Here is a 25,636-nt window from a genome sequence, read left to right as displayed (position 1 = left end):
ATTTGATACCTCTTAAGGTTTTTCGAGGGCTGATTTTATCGAAACCCTTTTGATTACATGCCGAGTATAGCCTTTTTTAACCAAGTTTTCAAAGAATTCAAAGGCCTATTTTTATTGCGGAATTCGGATGTTTCCGAGCCACTTTAATTTGGCCTTAGCCTTTAGGTATGCCTCTTGGGCTTATTTCCCAATAATACTTCGAACTTATTCGAAGTGTTAGTCCCTGAGAGTGATGCCCTTGGCCTATAGATCGAGGGGTGCCTCTTTGAGGTCTTATGAATTTGAGTTTAGATTACTCGAATATGTCGATCGTCGATGGCAGTCCCCGAGTGTACGAGGTATATTTTCACTTGGCCTTTGAGCCATTTCTCACAAAATCATAAGTATGGAGCTTGTATAGTAGAAAATTTTCTTTGAGACACAAGGTGTTTGATATAGAAATAATGCTTCTTTGTATAATTTATACATGCGTACATGTTTTTCCATCGGGGTTCGACTAATCTATACGGACACGATTCATTCGACCGTTTGGCCCATTACAAAGTTTCTCTATCGAGACCCTCTGACACGAAGTATTTTCCTCGAAAATATAACATCCGAGGGTGATGCCCCCCAATATTCGAGGTTGATTGTAAAGAAGCCTTGGATACTGTTGAATCGTCCTCGGGTAGCACATAATTATTGCCTCGTTAAAAACCTCGCCAGAAAAACCCATTTGGGACAAAAATCGATCTAAGGGAAAAAGAGTGCAACACATGCTTTAAAACCTGAGGTCTTGATATCTTCGATCGATCATCTGCAGTGAGTTAGTGTCGAATATATAAATGAAAAAAAGGGAATAAAGTCATACCTTAGCAATAATACCATTTGAGAAGAGATATGTTCCAATTATTTGGCAGTTGTTCGCTGTCCATCGTGCCGAGCTTATAAGATCCCTTTCCGACAATGTCGAGGACTTGGTAGGGTCCTTCCCAATTTGGGCCGAGATTTCCTTCATTAGGATCTCGAGTGTTGATGGTGACTTTTCTCAGGACTAAGTCCCCGACTTTGAAGTGGCGAAGGTTGGTTCTCCTATTGTAGTATCTTTTGATTCGTTGCTTTTGTGCAGCCATTCGAACGAGTGCGGCTTCTCATTTTTCATCCAATAATTCAAGGCTAGTATTCATAGCCTCGTGATTTGACTCTTCTGTTGTATGTCAAAACCTGGCACTAGGTTCCCCGACTTCGACTGGAATCAAGGCTTTGGAGACATATACTAAGGAGAACGGGGTTGCCCCCATACTGGATTTTGACGTTGTTCGATATGCCCAAAGGACTTCGGGTAGAATTTCTCTCCATTTTCCCTTAGTGCCATTCAACCTTTTCTTTAGGTTTTGAATAATAGTCTTGTTCATCAACTCGGCCTGTCCGTTCCCACTAGGGTGATACGACATTGATAATATCCTTTTTATTTTGTGGTCTTCGAGGAATTTTATCACTTTGCTGCCGATAAATTATTTTTCATTTTCATACACTATTTCGACAGGTATCCCAAATCGACATACGATGTGATCCCAGATGAAGTCTATAACCTCTTTCTCTTTCACTTTCTCGAATGCATATGCTTCAACCCATTTAGAGAAATAGTCAGTCATAAATAAAATGAACTTGGCTTTACTTGGGGGCGATGGCAGAGGGCCGACGTTATCCATCCCCCATTTCATGAATGGCCATGGGGATAGGACTGAATGAAGTTATTCTCCGGGCTGATGGATCATCAGTGCAAACCTTTGACATTTATCACATTTTCGAATAAACTCCTTAGTGTCTTTTTCCATGCTATCCCAGTAGTATCCTGCTCTAATGATTTTTTGAATCAATGATTCGGTGCCGGAGTAGTTCCCACAAGTGCCTTCATGGACCTCTCGTAGAACATAATCGGTGTCTCCTGGTCCTAAGCATACTGCCAATGGTCCATCGAATGTCCTTCTGTATAATATTCCATCTTCAGCCAATGTGAATTGAGCAGCTCCGGTTCGTATGGCCCTTGACTCTTTAGGGTCCGATGGGAGCTTTCCGTTCTTCAAGTATTCAATATATTTATTCCTCCAATCCCAGGTTAAGATTGTAGAGTTTATCTCGGTGTGACCTTCCCTGATCACAGATCTAGAGAGTTGAACGACAGTCCCCGAGCTGATCTCATCTTCCTCGACCGATGACCCTAAACTTGCAAGTGCATCGGCCTCGCTATTTTGTTCTCAAGGTACATGCTGTAAAGTCCATTCCTTGAAACGGTACAAGGTTACCTGTAGCTTGTCCAAATACCTTTGCATTCTATCCTCTCGAACTTCGAAAGTTTTGTTTACTTTAGAAGTTCATAGAGGGACATGCAATCGCGAAGAGAAGCTAGGTGGATCCTATGTGATCGCAACCACTGGCCACACGACTACGAAGGCCATCGCTTGAACACCTTACGCGATCGCGAGATAGAGCTCCACGACCGCGAGGCACTGTTGTGCACCAGTAAATTTTAGCTTTTCCAACTTGCTTCTAAATTAGAAATACCCCGAGCCCCTCGGGTCCTAATCCGAACATACGTACATGTCCAAAATTACTATACAGACCTATTCAAGGTCTCGAAACACGAAATAGAGCTCATTTACTCAAATTAGGGACCTAAGTCAATCTTATGAACTTCTAAAGTTCAAGTCAACATTTAAGTGCACCAAAACACTTTCGAGCCCTTTGAGACCCGACTCATCCATACCCGCAAGTCCCAAATTATTATACAAACCTGCGGGAAGTCTCAAATTAGGAAACTCAATGCAACTGATTAAATCGTTGCATGATCACGCCCAACCATGGGAGTGACGTTGTTCGACAATAACCTAAATATATACTCTTTCTCAAGCAATACATAATAAATAGGCGCAGTCAATTGAGAACTCTTCAATGAACTAAAATAAGCACGTAGTTGAACAAGTAGGTATATTCAAAGGCAAAATTATAATAAAACATAACAAGAATTCATCCTCCAAAAGTTCCATAAAAAATCTAGATAATAAATTAGCTACTCATAATAGTATGTAGAATTACAATATTAAAATCATAACCAACAATGAAAAATAGGAAGAAGAAGAAAGGAAAAACTCGTGGTTGAATCTTCCTCCTTGCTCCTAGCGTGTTCTCCCCTCCTTAGGTGTTGTCTAACCCTAAAGTAGTGTCTCTCGCTTCAAAAGGATATTTTATGATGCATTTATATCAATTAGGTTTTGTATGGGGCGACCTTGAGCACTCCTATCTCGAAAAGGAGAAGTTGAGTTGCGTGTTAAGGGTTGGTGCAACGCGCGACCCCTGACATACTCCCAACTTTTTTCTTCTTCTTTGTTTCTTTCGCGTGCTGGGGGTTGGTAACAAAGTGCCATACTTCACTGGTTTTGATTCACTTCCTAGGCCATTTTGTTCCTACCTTTTATGCAATGCACCAATGATGGCATGCTCCCATCTCTTGCCTCTCAACTTCATTTTGCATCAAATCATCCGTTTTTCACCAACTTCCATTCAAACTCATTCCTACACACAATAAACATATAATGATCATATTTTATGTTTATAAACATGTAATATCCCGCAACTCACATTAAAAATAATATGAAGCTATACCAAAAATCATGCATTTTTCATCATTTATCATTACACTTGGCTATCACATATCTCTCTCGTCCAAGAAAATATTTCCCTATCATGAATCGTGAAAACTAAAAAAGTAATATAATGGTTTTGCATCTTAATATCTTAAGAAGTCACTTTTAAAGGGACAATTGTTACCATCTTAGGAGATAATGTTTCTTAACTTATTGGTAGATATATTTAACCGAAAAGTCTATTTGTTTAATCAACAAAAGTAAAGGTAGGGTACGATAAAGTTATCAGTAAGTATACCTTTTTGGTTTTTACTCTCTCTTCCTTTATTAAATAAAAATATTATATGTAATGGCACTATAATACTGTTTAGTCAATTTTTGTTTTTGCCAAAAATATTATTTTGGGCCAAAAGTGCTCCCTCTCCGTAAAATTAAGGTGTTTGACCATAGTTTTAGAAGGAAAAAAAAATACTTTTGCATAGAAGTAGAAATAGTTTTTGAGAAGCAGAGAAAAATAGTTTCTCCCCAGAAAATACTTTTTGAAAATTACTTTTGAAAATACAAATAAAAACTAATTTTTAAGAGTTTGGTCATACGCTAAATTGCTGCTCAAAAGTATTTTTTAAATTAAGTAGCCAAATATAAATTATCTCTCCTTAAAAGTACTTTTTTGAAAAATACTTTTGATAAAAGTACTTTTCAAATATAGGAATTTTCATAAAGCACTATAGTTTAGAGCCTAGCAATAGTTTATCTAATTACCATTAGTAGCTACTGCTCAATTGTTACCAGCTTGTATCACTTGTATTCAAATGTGCAACGAATAAATCCCGTGTCAACTATATTCGTTCGCGCAACGAATACAATATCAATTATAACCAAGATAAAATACACGGATACATACAAAGTATATAACCTGTATTGACTGTATTCATTTTACGCAATAAATACAATCAAGGCGAAATACAGAAATATAAAAAAATAAAATGTTTTTGTTGAGAGCCAAACTCAAGACCTCCGCTAACTAAGCGGGTGCTCTAACCAATTATTGTTGCTCTTGTTTTAGTTCCAAACAATTAATCTCTTATTTTATGGATTTGGTATACATTCTACCAATGATAAATTTGGTGAATTTATAGCTACTAATGGTAAATAGTATATGTTTGAGGTGTATATTAACTATATAATCATGGTTATCATCAGTAGTACTCCTAGTGTGGAAATACGATTCAAGTTTAAACGGCCGCCGTTTTATCCACTCGTGTTAAATGCCTTCAACGATGTATCTTCCGTTTCCGTTTATATTTGTGGTCGTCACACACCGGCGTCAACAGCACTGTGCCTCCGCTTTTTAGGACTAAATTAAAAATGAATTCTCCGGCGACTCTCCGAGGTCATAGCCCTATTTCAACCTTCAGGAAACCTAATTACTCTGGCAGACGATTAGTATGCAACGTGAAGTTGCCTTCAAACTGCAAATTCTCGTCGAACCACAACTGTTTCAAATCGTTTACTGCTAACAGAAGCGAGTTTGCAGCTCATCAGAGTATTGGGTATTGGCGAATAGGAGGAGCGTCTTCGTCTTCAAATAATGCTCAATCAGTCGAAGAGAGCTTTGGGGAGTTCATCACATCGGAGAGAGTGAAAGTAGTGGCAATGTTAGGCTTGTCTTTGGCTTTATGTAACGCCGATCGAGTTGTTATGTCTGTCGCTATTGTTCCCCTATCCCTTTCTCATGGTTGGCGTCAATCTTTTGCTGGCGTCGTTCAGGTAAACTGAATTGATTTAGTTGTGACTTTTCTCATGAAACATAAGCATCCAATAAATGTAATTTCTTGGATAGATAACTAATACAAACCACCGACTGCAGTTAATTGGCTTCAGAATATGGAGTATATATTGAATTACTTATTCTCTGAAATGTCTAGTGTATAAACTAGCAAGTTCAAAATATTGGCTTTAGAAAATTGAGTCCGCAAGTCTATTGGCATAAGATGTTAGATGCAGCATTCTCTTGACTGAAAGAAAGAAAGAAAAAAATTCAACTAGGATATTCTGTCTACATTGGCTTAGTGTCAGTGCTGACTTTCATATTTATTCGTCAACAATGCAAGTCAAAATTTAATCAAGTCAAGTGAGTCATCTTTTACTCTGCTACGTTTTTAAAGTCATGATATTGCGTCATTCATCTTTTACACTAATAACTGTTTCTTTGAAATATTAGATGGTGGATCTGGTGTAAGAAAAGTTGGTTTGATTCTTAAAGTCTTACCTTTTCTTAGATCCTAGGTGACTACCTACTTGGAATGCAAGTCAGAAATGGTATTAAAGTATTGTCAAGGTGTAACGTATCTTATAAAATAATCTGATTTCATTAATTTTTAGATCCAAATTTAATGTTCTAAAAGAAACAAAAATTAATTTCTTTTGTTGTGGTCTGGCTCTTTCATGATCGATTTGATCTAACATTTTATATTTTCTCTCTGCTTTCTTTCCTTATGGGGGAGGAGAGGGTGAACGGGAGGAGGGATTAAATGTGACAAAATCTAAGGATACAAATTAGATATTCTAGCACATGTCTGTTTGAACAATCTATAAACTGCTAATACAACATAAATCAAATCCAAACAATCACCTTCCCCACGGCCCACCTCACCGTATAAAGTCCGTGTTTGGGGGAGGGGAGAGGGGGAGGGGTTTCTTGATTCCGTTTACAAGATCCAATGGTTTCCATGGAACGACGCTCACATGAGGCAACCTGCATGTTATAAATGCCAAAAGCTTTTCATAGGCTTTTAGGTAGAGAAGTGGGAAGACATTCCAACCAATTGAATTCACTTATATTGAACAACTTCAACTTATATGTTATAAATGCGAAAAGAATTTCATATACTTTTTGGTAGAAAAGTGGGAATATATCCCAACCAATTGAATTCGCTTGTATTAAAAATTGCTCAAAATTGTATTTGTTTCAATGCTCGTATTTTCTGGTGTGAAAATTTCAAAGCTAAACCTTTTTGTTCCAATTACCTCTTATGTTGGACACCTACTAAATGTGGGTTGAATTTGATTGTTGGAGTCTTTTTATGGTAAAATATTTTCCTGATAAATATGCATTTCTACCTTATCAAAAAAATAAAAATAAAAATAAATATGCATTTCTAGAATCATCCAAAGAACTAGATTTTCAGAGGTAGTGACCTATTTCTGAATTCATGTGTTACTACAGAAGCTATAATAATACACGTACAAAGTCTGTAACTTATAACAAAAGAAATAGTATGAATGGTGTTACAATTTCTATTATGACCTTGCATTTGATAATCAATGTTTTGATTGAGAAATAGTCACTAATGGCAGTCATCATTTCTCTGGGGATACTTGATCTCGCCAATAGCTGGGGGGACTCTGGTGGATTACTATGGAGGTAAGTTAGTCATGGCATGGGGTGTGGCTTTGTGGTCCATGGCCACTCTTCTAACTCCTTGGGCAGCAGAAGCATCGTTATGGGCATTACTTGCCGTGCGGATGCTGCTGGGTGTTGCAGAAGGGGTAGCTCTTCCTTGCATGAACAATATGATTGCAAGGTATTGAAGTCAAGAACCTGTTGAATTTATAATATGATCTCTATGATATACTATTCAGTAGTAGTCTGCACAACTGAATGATCTGGTTTAACTTATTAATTATTATAGCTTTAAGATTCATTGGTGCTTTTCCTTGTAGATGGTTTCCTCCTACTGAGCGCTCGAGGGCTGTCGGACTTGCCATGGCTGGTTTTCAGCTTGGCAGTGCTATTGGACTTACCCTTTCTCCTATTCTTATGTCACAAGGTGGTCTATTTGGACCATTTGTGATATTTGGCTTGTCCGGATTCCTATGGGTTTTGGTCTGGGTTTCTGCTACTTCTAGTACTCCCGAACAAAGTCGGCAGATATCCATTCATGAGTTGAGGTATATACAGAACAAGGGGCAGATCCGCACTGTAGTTGAGGGTAAATCCAAGACCAGCAAAGGGATCCCTCCTTTCAGGCGTTTACTCTCCAAACTACCGACATGGTCTATAATTGTTGCAAATGCCATGCATAGCTGGGTACATATATCTATTTCTAATAGTACAATTAGCATTTTAACAATGCACCATTTTCTACTTCTATGTTAGCTTGTTTAACTTTATAGAGGTGCTAATCTACAGTGCCTTATCCAGAAGTCCATATCTTAGTGGATCAAGAATCTATAAAGCACCATGGTATTGGGTGAAAAAATTGAGAACTAATTGTATCCTAAAGGAAGTTCTCTTTGTTTCAAATTATTGAGTTTCATAACTTGCTGTAAGGCACTTCCTGTATGTCTCCTCTTAGTGCAATATGTATCTATTGCACTTCTGTTTCTGAACATCTGTCGAAGTCTTCTGATTTGCCAAACTTTAAAACTCTGCAGCAAGTGGCTCTTTGCTTATGCATGTGTCTATTGCCCCGCAACCATATCTAAGTTGAACTATATGTACTTTTTATATCTTATACTTCGTTTCTTGATTAATCAGTCTTGGTAAATTTTTTTGCTCTATGCAGGGATTCTTTGTTATACTATCATGGATGCCCATTTACTTTAAAACTGTGAGTACATCCTCAGATAGACTTCAATATATTTTTTGTGATGATTGTAGTGATATAGCTGCTTCTGTCCTTATAGATATATCATGTTGATCTTAGACAAGCAGCATGGTTTAGTGCTGTTCCATGGAGTATGATGGCATTGACTGGCTATTTTGCTGGGGTTCTGTCGGACATGATGATCCAAAGAGGCATAAGTGTGACCCTAACCCGGAAAGTTATGCAGGTATGTTTTCTCTCTATCCCTTGTTATTTTTTCCCTTTGGATCACCATTTTTGATAACACATTATTTGTGCTTTTCTCACCACATTGAGCTAGTCTCCCCACTGCTTCGAATATCTGCTCCATATAGTAGAATAGGTGTTAACATCTCTGCGTCCCCCAACACAATTAAAAGAGATAAAAGTAAGCAAAGTATCTCAGACAAGAATCACAACATCTTGCAAGTTCGTCACAATTGTCTGTCACATTATGTTGAGCTTGGCAGGTGCTTAATTGTGGAAGCAAAGACATGTGGAGATATTTTATATTTATGGTACCTCCAAAAGGATAAATGGAAATTCTCTCTTCATTTGGTAGTTAACTGGAATGGAGAGTTGGAATTAGCAGATTATATGTCTAAATTGAAAGCAATTTTAACCTTGAGTGCAGACTCATGCACATTTGGAATAACCACCTAGGTTGGTGGGGATCAAGTGTTTAACTCACAATGGAGATCTAATCACTTCATTACTACAAATTATATGGTAAAGTTTTTTCAGGAGTAAGGGGATGGAGAGAGAGGTTTGAAGGAGAAGAAAAACCAGATATCTGGGAGAACCTGCTGAAATAGCTAACTATTGCCTATTAGTCATGCTGATAATTCTCTGGTTGTGAGTCTAATGTTAAGAGGAAGGAGCCATCTAGAATACTATAGAGTTGCGGCTTTCAACTTCATTTGAAGTCATGAGGCTTGCTGGCTCCAAAGAATATGCACTTTGTTGCTCTGAGCCAGAAATGATGGTGTTGCTTCTAATCAGTGCAGGCCTCTTTCCGAATGACCCAATCACATTGCAACAAATGAAAATAAATGACAGTAAACAATCCATTTGGTGAATTGCTGGCGCATTTAGAATGGACCAAAATGTTTTCAGACTTGCAAGTGATTCAACAGATAAAGAAAGGAAGTAAATCTAGAGCATGTAAGAAATGTGGAATTTGGTTTACCAATCAAACAAAAAGAGACATGGAAATTGGTGAAAATGACAATAGTCGAGCATAAAAGTGGTCCATATGCTTAATTAGCAGTAGGAGCTTTGTATAAGTTCCCTTGCTCATAGGATGTAAAGTCGCACAGAAATACAAGAAGTCTTCTACTTCTTGAGATCTTCATGGTATCAGAGCCATTGCTACCTTTTGAGGTGAGTTTTTCTCCCCCAGTAATAGGGTTTCATATTTGTAGGAGTTTCCTCCCTCAAAACAGTTTTTTCCGGTGACCTTAAGAAGTTGTCTCATGAAATTCTTTTCCTGGCAGTTTTGGAGTAAATTCTCTCCCCGTGGTTCGCAGGCTTATTCCGAACCTACCCCAGTCAGGTTCATAATTTTTTCGATCACCGGAGCTGGGTTCTGGCGAGGCAGACCTACTATTTCCGGCAAAATAGTGATTTGCTTCAGTTTTTTCCTTATTCTTTGGGGACAAGTTTGAGGTAGTTTCTTTCTGATTTCTTTTGAAAGAAAATGTGAATGAACAATGATCCTGCTCCAAACGGGAGTGAACATAATCTCGTTCCAAGTGGGAGCGAGACAAATGATTTTGGTCCAAGTGGGGATGAAGTTGGTCTAAACGGGGAAAATTTGAGATTCAACCAATCCCAAATAAGACATAGTAACCGTCAAAGAATCCGGTCGTCATTTTGGCATTGAAGGGGGAGAACTTTCACGGTGCTCCTACAGGAGGAAAATGAGCCAAGAAATGTGAAAGAGGCTCTTTCCTACCCTTCGAAGGATAAATGGATAAATGCAATGGAAGAAGAAATGGAGTCCATGAGAATGAACCAAGTTTGGGAACTAGTTGATCTCCCAAAAGGCTATTGGAACCAAATGAGTTCTCAAAATTAAGCACAAGGCTAATGACACAGTTGAGAGATATAAGGCGAGATTAGTTGCTAAAGGGTAACCACAACAGGAAGGGATTGACTACGACGAGACTTTCTCACATGTTGTACAATTTACCTTTATTCGCCTTATTCTGGCTATTGTTGCTAGCTTGGATCTAGAGTTGCATTAAATGGATGTAAAAACTACCTTTTTCAAAAGAGAACTGAGTGAAGAGATTTAGATGGAACAACATGAGGGTATTATCCAAAAAGGCCACGAACATAAGGTTTGTTGACTTTTGAAGTCTATTTATGGTCTTAAACAATCTTCAAGGCAGTGGTGTGGTATATACGCTTTCATAGTGTAATCACTTCTAGTGGCTTCACATTGATTCATGAAGATCATGTCACGACACAAAATTCGCCTAGTCGTGATGACACCTAACCCCAGTGCTAGGTAAGCCAAACATAGAATAAGGTAACTCAGGTGAAAGACCATTAATAACAAGGAATAAAAATGACTGAATTCTATACTACATCCCAAGAGCTGGTAGTACAAGTCATGAACCACTAAATCTTAAGATTTAGATTTACAAAACTGGTACAAAAATAAATACATCATCTGTTTGAGATACATAAACAGAAGTACAATCCGAAACTATCAAGAACAAGTGTTAGCTTATATCCGGAACGCAAGTACATCTTCAATGCAAGGCTTCGTCCTCCACAGCTACTCAGCTCTGCACGCAAGGTGCAGAAGTGTAGTATGAGTACAATCGACCCCATGTACTCAGTAAGTATCTTGACTAACCTCGGTGAAGTAGTGACGAGGTTTTAAGTCAAAAGATATTCACTTACTATGTACCTGTGCAAATAATAAGCAGGAAAACAAGGCAAGAGATATGTCGAATAATGGTAAGAGCATTAACTGGAGAGCTATGGAGCTAGTTAAGAAATATGGCAAACAAGACATAATTGTATAAACCATTTCTACAAAGGAAACAATAATCATGAAGTATGCGCAAGGATCATAACCAAATATCACTAACAAATACCTTTGCAACGCGCAACCCGATTCCAATATCAATATATATATACACACACACACACCGTTGCGGCGTGTAACCCGATCCAAATATATATACCGTTGCGGCGCGCAACCCGATTCATATATATATATACTGTTGCGGCGTGCAACTCGATTCATATATCAATACATATACCGTTGCGGCGTGCAACCCGATCCAAATATATATCAGTTCATATGAAATTATTCAAGAACAACCAAGCACAGGAAAGTTCATAACATAACATCAAGAAAACGAACATGCAAAATTCAACTAGGAATTACACACTCAAACAAAGTAAGATAAGCAACCCAGCACCCTAGAGCTAGTCTCCTATATATTATGACAAGGCTTCCACAAAGCATCACAACCAGTCTAATAGTCACCCAATCCGACTAAGCATAGAAGAGTAGGACATGAAACGAGTAAAGGTGTATGGCAAGTAAAAAGACATGTATCAAGTAGAGGCATTTAATAAGTGAGATCATATGACAAGTAGGGACATGCAGCAAGTAAAAGCATATTGTAAGTCTTTTTTTAATTTTAAATCCCCCTCTATTTAGGAGGATCTACAGTGTTTCCACACTTCCCTTCCAGCGTGACTCGAACCCATGACCTTTTTTTTTTTTTTTTAAATCCCCCCTATTTAGGAGGATCTACAGTGTTTCCACACTTCCCCTCCAGCGTGACTCGAACCCAGGACCTAACGATCGTGGGTGGAGGTGCTTTACCAACTGAGCAAGCCTCACTTGTCAAGTGAATGCATGTAGTAAGTGAAGACGTGTGGCAAGTAAAGGCATGTGACAGGTAAAGTCTGGTGATTGGTAAAGGCAAGTAATAGCACGTAACAAGTAAAGGCATGAAATAGGTAAGAAAATGTAACAATAATAAATCAAGTAAAAAGCGTAGATGTAACGGTAACAAACAGGGCAGGGACATAAATCTGTAGTAACATACCAAATAGGAACATAGAGGTAAACTAAGTAAGGAAACATAGACATGAAAGTAACACACAAGATAGAAAACATAAATGTAAACCAAGGTAGAGTACATGTATGTGTCTAAGGAACGAGTAACCATAACGTAAGGTCCAACACCCATCCTCTCCGCATGGAAACAATCCACGTGCCAATCTCATTTCAAACCGCACGAAAATACCCATCATGTCAACATCATATCAATCGCATGGAAATACCCATTGTGCCAAACATTGCCCTAAGGCCCAAATCGTAGTCTCTTATTACGGATAAAGAAGCTCAAGTAACATGAAAATAACAGGTACAGATGTGTCTTCATGATGTAAGAATTTCTCCTGCCAAGTTAAGTACGTCAACAATCTCAAAAATAGCTCATTAAATTCCTTTAAGTTGTCATATGTTTTAACAGGATCTCTAGGATGGATAAATTAACTCACTTAGTCATAGAAGTAAATATAGCATAAGTCAAAAGGTCACAAAATTCAACAATGCACAAAGAAGCATATAATTTACCCCAAGTATGGATAACCCTGGCATATGCATATACGCTCGTCAGCTCGCATATGCATCACCCCCGCATGTAGCAAATAATATTATTTATTAGGAAAAATTCCCTCAACAAAGCTACGCAAGACACTTACCTCAAACGAGCCAAATCAATACTCTAAAAATGCCTTGCGAATCGACTTCGAACGGCTCGAATCTAGCCAAAAACAACTCAATAATATAAGATAATGCCATAGGAATCAAACCAAAACGATAAAAGTCGAATCATTAGTCAAATACTCAAAGTCAATCAAAAAGTCAACCCAAGCCCGCACCCCAGAACCCGACAAAACTCACAAATCTCGAACATCCATTTGAATACGAGTCCAAATACAAGTTTCATCCAAAACTGACTCCAAATTGGGGTCCAAAGCTCCATATTTCATTTTAGAAAAGTTTTGTCACAACCCCCAAAATGCACTTTTTTTAGCTTTCAAGCCAAAACATTCTTTTCTTCTTTAAGATTCCTTGATTTGGAGCCAAAATCAATGATAGATTCATGTTATAATCATAAATTCGAGTTAGGTTTATTTACCCCAATGAAGTAGATGAAAACTCCCTCAAAACTCGCCTCTTCCTGAGCTCCAAAACCTTGTAAGAAAAAGTAACTAAATTTCAAAACAAGAAAAAAAACGCAGCAGCTGTCCCAGCTCGAATCAGATCTATCCCGAAACTCACATTTGATTAGCCCAACACAATCTTTGCGAGATTACATCCAAAATAGCCTTTTGAATAACCCAATTTGGCCTTAAAATGAGGGAGATATGATGTTTTGAAATTTTAAACGAAGTCTGAAAATTTCAGGGACATAACCGATATTTTCGGAATTGTTGCACCAGGAAATCAGCAATCGCAAAATCTCTGTTTTAGCATCCAAAACTCATTCGGAACTTCCCGTACACAAACCATATATGCATTTCAATCATAAAACACGCTATGAACCTGCTCGCGCACTCAAAACACCGAAAAGAGGTTGTCTTGACCCGATATTGACCATGGTCAAACTCCAAATCTTTAACTTAACTAGTCTCTCAATCAGCGATCCAAAACGCACCCGAGCCCCTTGGGACCCTATCCAATCATACCAACAAGTACAATTACATTATCCAAACTTATCCAAAGGCCCAAAACACCCACGGGAACATCACAACAAAGAATCGAGGCTCAAACCGAATAGAATTTCTCTTAAGTTGTTAAATCTTCGTTCCTTCAAAAGAGTGTCCGAATCACACTTACACACTTCGGATTACTTCCAAACTTTGCACACAAGTTCAATTCAACTAGAGCTATCCAAAATCTCGAAACACCAATTGGAGTCCAATAATATCAAAGTCTAACTCTTGGTCAAACTTATGAACTCTTAAGTTCTTCAAATTGCCAACTTTCGACAAATAGTGTCGAATTCTTCTAGGAACCTCTAAAACCAAATCCGCATATACGTACAAGTCCAAAATCATCATACAAACCTATTTGAATAATCAAAACCCGATTTCGAGTCCGTTTATCCAAAAGGCAAACCTTGGTCAACTCTTCCAACTTAAAACTTCCAAATCGAGAGTCATTCTTCCAAATCAATCCCGAACCACTCGAAAACCAATACCGACCATACACTCAAGTCATAATACATCATATGAAGCTACTCAAAGTCTCAAACCACCGAATGAAACGCTAAAGCTCAGTCTTTACGGATCATTGCGTTTATAGCAAAAGATCTAAGGGCAAATTTGTGATTATATCATTATACGTTGATGACATACTAATAACAGGAAATTATATGGAGTATTTAAACGAGGTTAAGGCCTGGTTATCATCCCATTCGAAATGAAAGACATGGGTGAAGCACATATATTCTCAGAGTAAAGATTTTGAGAGAACGTTCAAGGAAATTGTTGTCTCTTAATTACATCAGAAAGGTTCTTGAACGATTCAATATGCATAATAGTAACCCTATTGATACTCCAATCAACAGAGGCAATGCCTTGAGTGCTATAATGTATCCTAAGACTCCAAAAGAAGAGGAGCAAATGAGCTGAGTTCCTTATGCCAGTGCAGTTGGTAGTCTAATGTGCGCCATGTTGTGCACTAGACCTGCTATCTGTTTCGTAGTTGGCTTGGTAAGCAAATATCAATCTAATGCTGGCCCAGCACACTGGAAAGGAAAGCAGTTAAAAGGATCATGAGGTACCTGAAGGGAACTTCTGATTATGCACTTTGTTATGAAGGCAATGACATGTGCTTGAGGGGATACACTGATGCTGATTATGGAGGAGATATGGACGAGAGAAAGTCCACCTCTGGATATATTTTTCTGCTCAATAATGGTGCTATATCACGGAATAGTAAGAAGCAATCATGTGTGGCCTTATCCACAATAGAAGCCGAGTTTGTGGCTCTCTCCTATGCTGCACAAGAAGATATTTGGTTAAAAAGATTCTTGGGGCATTTGATTGGTGATGCAATAAGTGCTGATCCAATGACTGTCGATTGTGATAGTCAAGCTGCGATTACAAGCACCAAGGATCCGAAATATCACTGTAAAAACCAAATACATTGATCTCAAGTTCAATTATATGAGAGACAAAGTAACACGCGAGGAAGTGAACGTACAATATATCTGCTCAAAAGAAATGGTTGTAGACCCTTTGACTAAGCCAATTCCTAGAGATGTGTTTATTGAACATGCTAGATCTCAAGGGTTACATAGGCTTTGATATGTTATTGGTTTATTATTTCATTTTCCCAAACGTTTCAGATGTTTATTGTTTTTTGATGTCAAATAAAGTTTTGATTTTGTATAAACTTATTATTTAAATGTTTATGTACATTCTGATTATGAATGTTTATTATACATTTGTATTATAAATTCTTATTGTGTATTTTCTTAATATTATTGAAAGGTATATCAGGTAGATAGAGGTCAACATTCTCACACATGTGGCCCCTTCCATCAATTTAGTATTGATGGGAGATGAGACGAGATTTTAGGCAAATTATCATACGGATTATTTGAGAGCACGTCTTAAAAATCTTTAGCGTCGCACAAAGGAATGGCAAAGGTCATTTAGTGTTTTTGGTGAAAATAGGTTTCACCTAATCTACCTTAAGAGGCCAGATGTGAGTTCACATTTATTGAGTAAATCAAGGAACTCAGTTCGGATACATATGGTGTCTGAACATTATCTGTACAACATTATCGTGTGAGATAAAGACATGCTCCATGTGAAAGGAGAAAATATTGTAGCACATGTTTTCATACCATGCGTGCAAATGTCAAACTAAAATGATGAAAAGGAAGAATCTATGTTAGATTTTATTAGTTTTGCCCAAGATCATGTTTTAGAGCTCAAGTCTAAACATATAGACTTATTTTCTAGAAGCGCAAGAAGTCCAAAAAGCTCAAGGATGATCTTAAGAAGCCAAGATTCTTTTCTTCTTAAAATAGGATTTATTGTTTCTTTACAAGAAAGGATTTCGTGTTTCCTTTTATTGGTAGGTTTAGACTTTCTTTATTGTCTTCCTTTTAGAATAAGGATTTTCCTTTTAGTAGGATTCTAGTTTCTTTCCTTGTAGAATAGGGATTTTACTTTCCTTGTCTTTAGCTATTTTATTTCCTTATTAGAATAGGAATTGTAGTCATCAAAGAAGAGACCATAGGCCTATATAAAGGGTTCTCATGCTCTTCCTAGAGGATTCACGTTTTTGGAGGTTTGCCCTAATTTGCAATAGAGTGTTTTTCTCTATTTTGTCTTCTTTATCCTTGTTTTTGGTTCCAAACAAGGTGGCGATAGTCTTTATCTAGTTTTCAATTGCGTATGGTGTTTCTTTATCATGTTAATTGATTCCAAGTGGTGACTTGAGGAACTTTTTAGTTCTTGATTATTCAAGAACACGTTTCTTGATCTAACTTCGTTCTTTTGATATCATAGAATCATTGCTTTCATTGAACTGGTGCAGCACCAATATTTACTTGTTTTGAACGAGTAAATAGTCTTTCTTATAGTTTAAATCGTCATCTTTCACCTCGTTTTTGAATCATCATATTCCGAGTCCTAAAATTTGAGATACGCTGTTTCTTGAAATCGGCCCACAAACCACGTTTTCATTTCAAGATCTTGATTCTGGTCGGTTGGTTCTTTATTAACTCGAAGAATCACATCACAAAAGGGTTAACATAAGTTTTATCTCAACTTATTGCTGTGTGAGCACCCCAAATTGAGTACTCTTATTAGTGGCACGAAACTTGGTTCGATATTCGTTATCTTAGCATGTTACGAAATGACCATGGAAGATTTGGTTTGGCAGAGCATGACTAGAAAAGCTAATTGAATTCAAGTTGAGAGACTCGTGCGAAGAGGAAGATCTTTGATGGAATCTCATTCATTTTGTGTTTGTTGGTACCTGTTATGATTTATGAGTCATAATTGTGAACACAAGAAACTATGATACATGAGATCTCGAGGATGTATCGATGTGATTCAAATGATCTAGGGCACTGAGCATACTTCATATGATCTACTTGAAGGCTATCATGATGACGACGAGAGGCTATATATTCCTAACAGATGTATAGCAACGTGCTCTCATAGTGTGCTGGTCGCATGACCTATTTATCCGGTATGAATGATGCAAGAGAAAGATAAGGAAAATGTGTTCTTCCCTTAGCTTGATGGAGCTTAAGCACTCCCTTATGTGTGAGTGGGAGATGTTGGAAAAATATAACCTTTTGGGAAGGGGTGCTAGCTAATAAGATGGCCCATTAGGCAATCTAACCCTAATTCTAAATATAGTCTATATAAACACCATTATCGGTATTTGGAGTCTGATACACACAATAAAAGGGTGACTAGGGTTAGTAGTTCTTTGCATCCAACAAAGAGGGTTTTAGGTTGTGGCAATAGGGGGTTATTCCACCACGTGAGGATTCCCGACGACCAATGATTCGAGCCAAGTTGTTGCACTCAATCTGCTTACGCTTTGGAGAAAATCCGTAAGTCTCCTAAACTAGCGTCTCCTCGAATTATTACACTTTCCATCCAAATGACCCACCAGACTGCTGAAGGAATTGAATTCCATGTTTACAACTTTGCCTTTCCCATCCCTTTAATGCTCCAGCGTTGCAGCAACTCCATTGATGAACTTGGCATATCCAATTAATTCCTACAATGCTCAAAATGCAATCCCAGATTTGTTTTGTGAAAGAGCAATGTATGAAGAGATGATTAATGTCCTCATTTTGCCTTTTGCATAGTGAGCATCTACTACAAATATTGATCCCTCTTTTTTGAGGATTCTCTTGAGTTAAACATGCTGCATGTGACCAACCAAGCAAAGCATTCCACCTTTAAAGGTGCTTTGTTCCTCCAAATACACTTCCATGGCCAAAGAGGAATGGAGGCAGATAAGTCCCTTAAGTGTTTATAGCAAGCCTTGACAGTGAATTTCCCATTTGTATCTCCCTTCCTCAATATAGCATCAGTTCTGGAGCTTAAAGGCCTACTGTTATGCAACTGGAGCAAAGAGAGGACACTGAATTTACTTCCCAATCGTTCAAGCTGCGCCTACATTAATAATATTAGAATAAAAAACAAATTACATAATGTAAGTCATACAACAACTATGTCGCAGCCCTAAGCAAGTCGAAGAGGAATACAAGCAAAAATTACCCTCTTACTTGGAGAGAAAAAGATTATGTAACACAAGTCCTCTTGCCTTCCCTTCCTATTTAAATGTTGTTAAATAATAAGCGTATTAATTATTGTAAATGATAATAATTATTAGTGATAGTACGTACATTTAAATATTGTTCATAAGTAACATTTATTAGTAATTTTATTTGGAGACTTTTTGAGATTTCTAAAATAAAGTAAACAAAAAAGGGGGAAAACCAAAAAATTAGGAAAAAAAAATTTCATTCAAAAGATAGATGCCATGCTACCTTCTAGTCCATCATTTTTTTTGACCCTCTATTGAATTTCTTATTGATTTAATTACTAATTACATCCTAAGGTATTTCATTAGTTAACACAGAACTAAATGTATTAAAAGTGGGAAAATGCATAGTGATATAAGGAGAAAAGAAGGTGAGAATGGCGATACGAGCAAAAGCCAAGATTTAAAACTGAAATTGCTTAACTAAGGAGAAAGAAGCAAAAGAAAATTGAGAAATTGCTTGATCCGAACTCAGTATATAGGCTACTTCTACACCAATGACACTTCTCTTCACCATGCTTAGATTCTTCCAATTCCTAGCAAATGGAGAGCTAATCACCAAAGTATACCCAAATTCATTACAAAAGTTATCATGTAAACACGACAATATCAAACAAAAGCTCATAAGCAAAAGGAAATGACCTGAATTAAATTCTCTACAGGTGTAGAAGGAATAGCCGTACAGCATTAGGGAATTGTTTCATCAATTTAACTGTATCATTATCATTTTGCTCAGTCTTCTATTACTGAAGCTGGCATGGTTTTAGTAACTAAATTAACCAAGATTAGTTACTACAAATTATCTCTCCTTACCACAAAATAAATCACTAATTACATAGACAAAGGATAATATACCTTGAATAGGAGCTTCAGATAAAAAGTTATACTAGCACTTTTTTGAGTCGAGTACAGAACTTTTGGCCTTGTATGATTAGAAAAAAAAACTAAAATATTCTATTTCCAATGGTTTCTAATGTAGCTGTATTCATGCCAAAGAAGTTACAGCTGCTTCTTGAGTTCAAATCAAAACTAATGGAAGCTTCTTCGAGCTTTATATTCATATTGTTCCTTTGTTCTTCCTCTCTTAAGTATGTAGTCCATGGTAAATCCTTATTAGTATCAACATGTGTCCTTTTATCTGCAACAGTTTCATCCCTATTAGATAGTCATATACAGAGAGATACGAAGCCGTGAAGTTGCACCAACCACAAGTCACTCTTTTATTGACCTTAGATGAAATTTATATCAGCAAACCTGGAAAGAGAACGTCCCCAAAGCGAATCATGTCATAGCAACAATGAGGATTAGATAGTCGAGGAACTTTCAGATGCTGCAAAAAACTTCAAAAAATAGTCAGATTTCACAGCAAATTGTCATAGCAACAATGAGGATTAGATAGTCGAGGAACTTTCAGACACTGCAAAAAACTTCAAAAAATACTCAGATTTCACACCAAATCATATCAATTTATCATAGTTTAGTGATATAACAAGGTGAGAAAATATATTAATCATCCATTAGCTGGGAAAAGTTTATGTACAAACAATGTCATGCACCTATTGTTTGATTAAAAACTCAAGTTCCTAGCATTTACCCTTTGTTTACAACACCCTTTGCAGTTGGAAAGTTATTTACTCCTCCGTCTCAAATTATTTGTCGTGACTTTTAAAAATAGATGTCTCAAATTATTTGCCATTTTAGAAGTTCAAGACAAAAGTAGTTATTTTCCCCCATTTTACCCTTAGTAGTAATTGTTCTTGAAGATGGAGATGACACATAAATAGAATAAATATTCAATGAATAGATTATATCTTAAGATATAAATAAGGGTAAAATAGTCAACAACCCCTCCTAATTAATGTTTCTTAAGGGGCGTGTAAAAGAGAAACACGACAAATAATTTGAGATTGAGGGAGTAAAGTATTGTACTACCATTTAAAACATTCTTTGATGATGCACACAATCAATTGAGTAACTGCAGCATTAAAGATATAATTATACACAAGTTAATTGAGGAATAAAAACCATCAAGTGTTCACATAACATTCAAAATTTTAAAAAAATCAGTAAAAGATGAACTCAGAATAAGTAACGGAATCAAAACTACAGTAATTGAGTTTGTGAACATCATAAAAGTAAAAAAACAATTATTGTTTGACAAATAATCATGAATTTCACTAATTCTTACAAAGATAGTCCTATCAGTTTACAAATAGACTTTAAAGAAGAGAAGGAACCAAATGTTAATTTTGTGTAATTCCTACTAGCTAATATACAATGGACTACGTAGAAGATATTTATGACCTTGCAAGTTCAAACTACACTGAACCTCCACTTCTTTCCATCTCAAGGGTAATCACGATGCTTGCTCGCTCATTGCCAAGCTTACCTACTTCTTTTATGTATAAAGGATAGCAGCTTCTAGCAGCTTCTATCTTCTTTTATTTATAAAGGATAGCAGCTTCTATCTTCTTTCCATAATGAATAGATGAGTACTGGCATTTCTTTCGGTAATTAGTAAACTGAATTTTGCCAAAAATGTCATTGTTGAAAGATTTTGGTAGATCACAAACACAAATTATTAGACTATGATACACATCAATGAATAAACGTAACAGGCAGAAAACTAATCACAAAATTTTGTGAAATACGCTAGAAGTGGAATAACAAAAAGGCAAAATCTTAAATATTAAAATTGGGAATAGATAATAATCAGAGATACCATCTCTTCATCTTGAATGCGGAGAAAACAAACTAAACATGAAAGAGAACAACTATATTCCAAAATTATAAAGAAGAGATTTACCTTGAGAATTGAGAGAAATAACTCCTCTGTGGCAAGTGGAAAAAAAGAAGAGTACTCAAAAACAGAAGATGAAGAGAAAGACAAGTATGGTAATTAAGAGGGCAAGAGTGAGTGACTGTTAGAAAAGGAATTTAAGAAGAAGCGTCTGTTGGCCTGTTGGGGGTTTTTCACCTTGACAGAGTATTGTAACCAATGGAATTGTAAAAGACAGGACTGTTTGTTTATTTTTTCCAACATAGGACTATATTTTCTTCATTAAAAAGGCAAAGCTCTAAGAAAGGAGATAAATAGAAACCCTGACATTTGAGAGATGCCACATCAGATTGTATTACCCTGCTATATATATTTAATATTATATGCATTTTCTGCGCTTGAGTTTTATCCAACCTATAATGCATTTCATAATTTTTCATAGTTTATACATTTTTAAACTTTATTCTTCTAAAAGAACTAATATAAAAATTAAATGAGACTTACATCTTGTCTCGCGGGAATGTCCAACCCCTTTATAGGAAAAATGGTTTCCGCCCTTGTGGCTCCACCTTTTAAACACTGGCTACTAAAAAATGGGGCTCACAGTTATTTCGAGGCACATCTCTTTACGTGTCAAAAGTTGAATATTTTCGAATAGCATGTTGACAGAAAATGACTGGTTAACCGAAACCACTGGTTCCGCGGGATTACTCAGGTCAAAGTGTTAGCTGAAAGCAGCCCTACTCAGTAGAAACTGTTGTTTTACCTCTTGATAAATGAATTTTTGTTCAATGCTCAGTTAAAGCTTGTTGAATGTTATTGATTCAATGGAATATTCAAATTGTTTTTTTTTTGCTTTGTTTCGTTTTTGTGACACACTAAGTAAGACTATCATCTAACACAACTTTTCTTTTCCATTTGCAGTCAATTGGGTTTTTTGGCGCTGGTTTTTCCCTTATTGGTTTAACTATGGCACCAAGCCCCTCCATCGCATCTGCTTGGCTTACTTTAGCTGTAGGGCTGAAAGCATTTAGTCATTGTGGCTTCCTTGTCAACCTTCAGGTTAGAATGTAAAAATATATATTTTATGAATCAGTAAAGCAAAAGTTTTCATTTATGGAACTGATCTTCCATTTACATCCATTAACAGGATATTTCACCACAATATTCTGGCGTTCTCCACGGTAATTCTTGTCCATTTACTCGTGCAATTTGTGCCAGTTGCTCGAATGATCTTGCCCTGTCTCCTGAATTTAGTTACTTGTTCTTATGCAACTATTTATCTGGCACACACGAAACAGCATATTGTGGTTATTGTATAATGTGAGCTTATACTGGTTGAGAAGTTTTCACATTTTCTGTCTGTCTGCATCCGCTTCTCACGTGATAAATCAAACAATAACAACAACAAATCCAGTGGGATTCCACAAGTGGGGTCTGGGCGAGTAGTGTATACGCAGACCATGCCCACCTTGTGCAGGTAGAGAGACTGTTTCCGATAGACCCCGCTCAGGCCAGCATAGCCACAGCAATAAAGCAAAAGAAAAATAGTAATGAAAAAGTCCTGGAAAAAATAGTAACATGTAACATCCCAGCCCACTAGTGATATTGTCTGTCTTGGGCCTCGGCCCGTAGGGTTTTAAAACGCGTCACTAGGGTCTAAGGCTTGTTTTACTTATATACCCAGCATCTCTCCCGTGTTTTGTCGATGTGGGATTCACCTGGGATGTCACATATGACGTGTTTTAAAACACTACGGGCCTAGGTCCAAAGCGGACAATATCACTGGTAGGCTGAGCTGTTACATAACAACAGTGATATAGTAACAAAGCCGGAGCAGAAGCAACATCAGATACGGATAGACATCCAAGAATAAGACAAAATAAGAGTAATATTAAAACCGCCGGTAAGGGCAGGAAGCAAGCTCTACTACCTACTAACTTTCCATCCTAATTCTCGACCTCCACAACTTCTTATCAAGGGTAATGTCCTCGGTAAGTCAAGTCTTGCCTAATCACCTCTCCCCAATACATTTCAGCTTCCCTCTACATCTCCTCAGACCCCCCATATTCAACTTGTCACACCTCCTCATTAGGGCGTTAGTGCATATCCTTCTCACATGTCCGAACCATATCAACCTCACTTCCCACATCTTCTCCTCCATGGGCCTCCCCCACCTTTTCCCGAGTATCTTCGTTCCTGAGCCTATCCCTCTTCGTATGCCCACACATCCATCTCAGCATCTTTATTTCTGCTACTTTTATTTTATGGGCATGAGAATTCTTGACTAGCCAACACTCCGCCCCATACAACATAGTCGGTCTAACCACTACTCTATAGAACTTACCTTTAAGTTTTGGTGGAACTTTCTTATTGCACAAAACCGGATGCAAGCCTCCATTTCATCCACCCGCTCCAATACGGTGTGTGACATCTTCTCTCCCCGCTATTTTGGATTACTGGCCCCAGGTACTTGAAACTTCCTCTCTTGGGGATGACTTGTGTATCAAGCCTCACTTCCACTTCAATTTTTGAGTTATTTCACTTGCACTCCATGTACTCGGTTTTAGTCCTGCACAACTTGAAGCCTTTGGACTCGAGGGTCTATCTCTAGACCTCCAACCTAGTGTTAACTCCGCCTCGCGTCTCGTTTGTCAGCACAATGTCATCTGCAAATAACATGTACCGTGGCATCTCCACCTGAATGTGTTGCGTCAATACATCCATCGCCAAGGCGTAAGAACGGGCTAAGAGCCGACCCCTGGTGCAACCCCATCACAACTGGGAAGTGTCCCGAGTTTCTTCCCAGTGGCCTTACTTGGGTCTTAACCCCGTCATACATGTCCGTAATCGCCATAATGTACGCTATAGGAACACCTTATGCCTCCAAGCACCTCTATCGAACTTCTCTTGGGACTTTGTCGTACGTTTTTTTCCGGACCAATGAACACCATATGCAAGTCCCTTTTCCTATCCCTATACCGCTTCACCAATCTCCATATAAGATGAATGGCTTCTGTAGTCGATTGCTCCGGCATGAAGCCGTACTGGTTCTCAAAAATAGACGCACTCCTCCCCACCCTCATCTCCACCACCCTCCCCTAAATATTCATAATGTGGCTTAGCAGTTTGATTCCGATATAGTTGTTGCAATTTTGAATATCATCCTTGTTCTTGTACAGCGGAATCATCGTACTCCACCTCCATTCCTCGGGCATTTTAGATGTCCTAAAAATGACATTCTCATGTGATAAATAGTGAAAGAAAACAGGAGCATTTTGGAAGAGGTTACTAGAAAAATAAGAAAGAAAAACATGGCCAAGATCTTTCAAAGATTATTTTTTTGGTCATTGTGCAGAAAGTATTCTCAAAGAGATGTCCGCAACACCCTCATAGTATTTTCTCTGGTCTCAATTATTTTTCCTAGTTGTTTACTTAGTATTGTCCCCAGATAAGGGTATATATGCACAACCAGGTTATTCAAGATTTCATGGCACCTCTATGCCACTGCCGTATGGCCATTGTTTGCCATTGTTGCTGTGATCTTTTTACTCCTCTTTTCTTGGTTCTCTTTTTTGTTTTTCGTTTTACTGGGTTTAACTTTGAACAGCTTATTAGCAGATCAGTGTACATTTAATAAGGAAGTCTGATTTGATTATTTCAATTGAATTAATGATCATGTAAAAGCTTAACATGCTTCCTTGGCGCATAACTGTACAACGGCTGTATTACTACCTCAACACCATCTTATATAGCATTGTTTCCCCTTTGGTCAAACATATGAACATCTTCTTTTATCTAGAAACTCTTCTATTTTAAAAATTCCATTTGTTCGTATTGACATGCTCTTTTAGGAATTGACAGGCATGTTGAAAACCACTAGATGCTACTTAAGGCACTTTTGGTAATTATATATGTTTAGTTTATATGTCAAGCGTGTTCCTTTCTGTCTTAAAAACCATGTCTAGTGCATATAACATTAACTGAACGGAGTACTAAATCGTGAATTCTTTAACAGATCTTGTTCTTGTTTTTTCCCTTGATGTTTCTCCTAGAGCTTTTAACTTTTTCAATTGTATTTGGTGTCTTTACTTTAGGGTAAACTATTTTGGGTTTTGTGCTCCATCCATCCCAAATAGATACCTTTTTCTTCTACTATCATTATTATGTCAAGTTTGCCTCAATCCGAAACTAGTAAGGGTTGGCTATATGAATCCTCTATATCTATTTCAGTTTACTCGACCGG

General features: G+C 37.4%; 1 protein-coding gene across 3 annotated transcripts in view; it reads left to right on the top strand.

Moving 5' to 3' along the window:
- The first annotated feature begins 4,821 nt into the window (after positions 1-4,821).
- The window catches only part of LOC104097761 (probable anion transporter 4, chloroplastic), a 32,388-nt gene continuing 11,573 nt past the window's right edge, over positions 4,822-25,636 (top strand). The window contains exons 1-7 of one of the 3 annotated variants that reach the window (XM_009604378.4): positions 4,822-5,393; positions 6,984-7,210; positions 7,350-7,716; positions 8,195-8,239; positions 8,316-8,462; positions 22,315-22,452; positions 22,541-22,574. In XM_009604378.4, the coding sequence (XP_009602673.1) occupies positions 4,992-5,393; positions 6,984-7,210; positions 7,350-7,716; positions 8,195-8,239; positions 8,316-8,462; positions 22,315-22,452; positions 22,541-22,574 (1,360 nt within the window). In that variant the 5' untranslated portion in view covers positions 4,822-4,991. Of the gene's footprint in view, positions 5,394-6,970; positions 7,211-7,349; positions 7,717-8,194; positions 8,240-8,315; positions 8,463-22,314; positions 22,453-22,540; positions 22,575-25,636 lie in introns of all 3 variants that reach the window. The other 2 variants (XM_018771361.2, XM_033656524.2) reach the window with 2 other exon arrangements.

The sequence above is a fragment of the Nicotiana tomentosiformis genome, chromosome 7 (genome assembly GCF_000390325.3).
Source record: "Nicotiana tomentosiformis chromosome 7, ASM39032v3, whole genome shotgun sequence".
Classification (NCBI taxonomy): domain Eukaryota; kingdom Viridiplantae; phylum Streptophyta; class Magnoliopsida; order Solanales; family Solanaceae; genus Nicotiana; species Nicotiana tomentosiformis.
The sequence above is the reverse complement of the archived record's forward strand: the minus strand, read 5'-3'. Positions and strand labels throughout refer to the sequence as shown.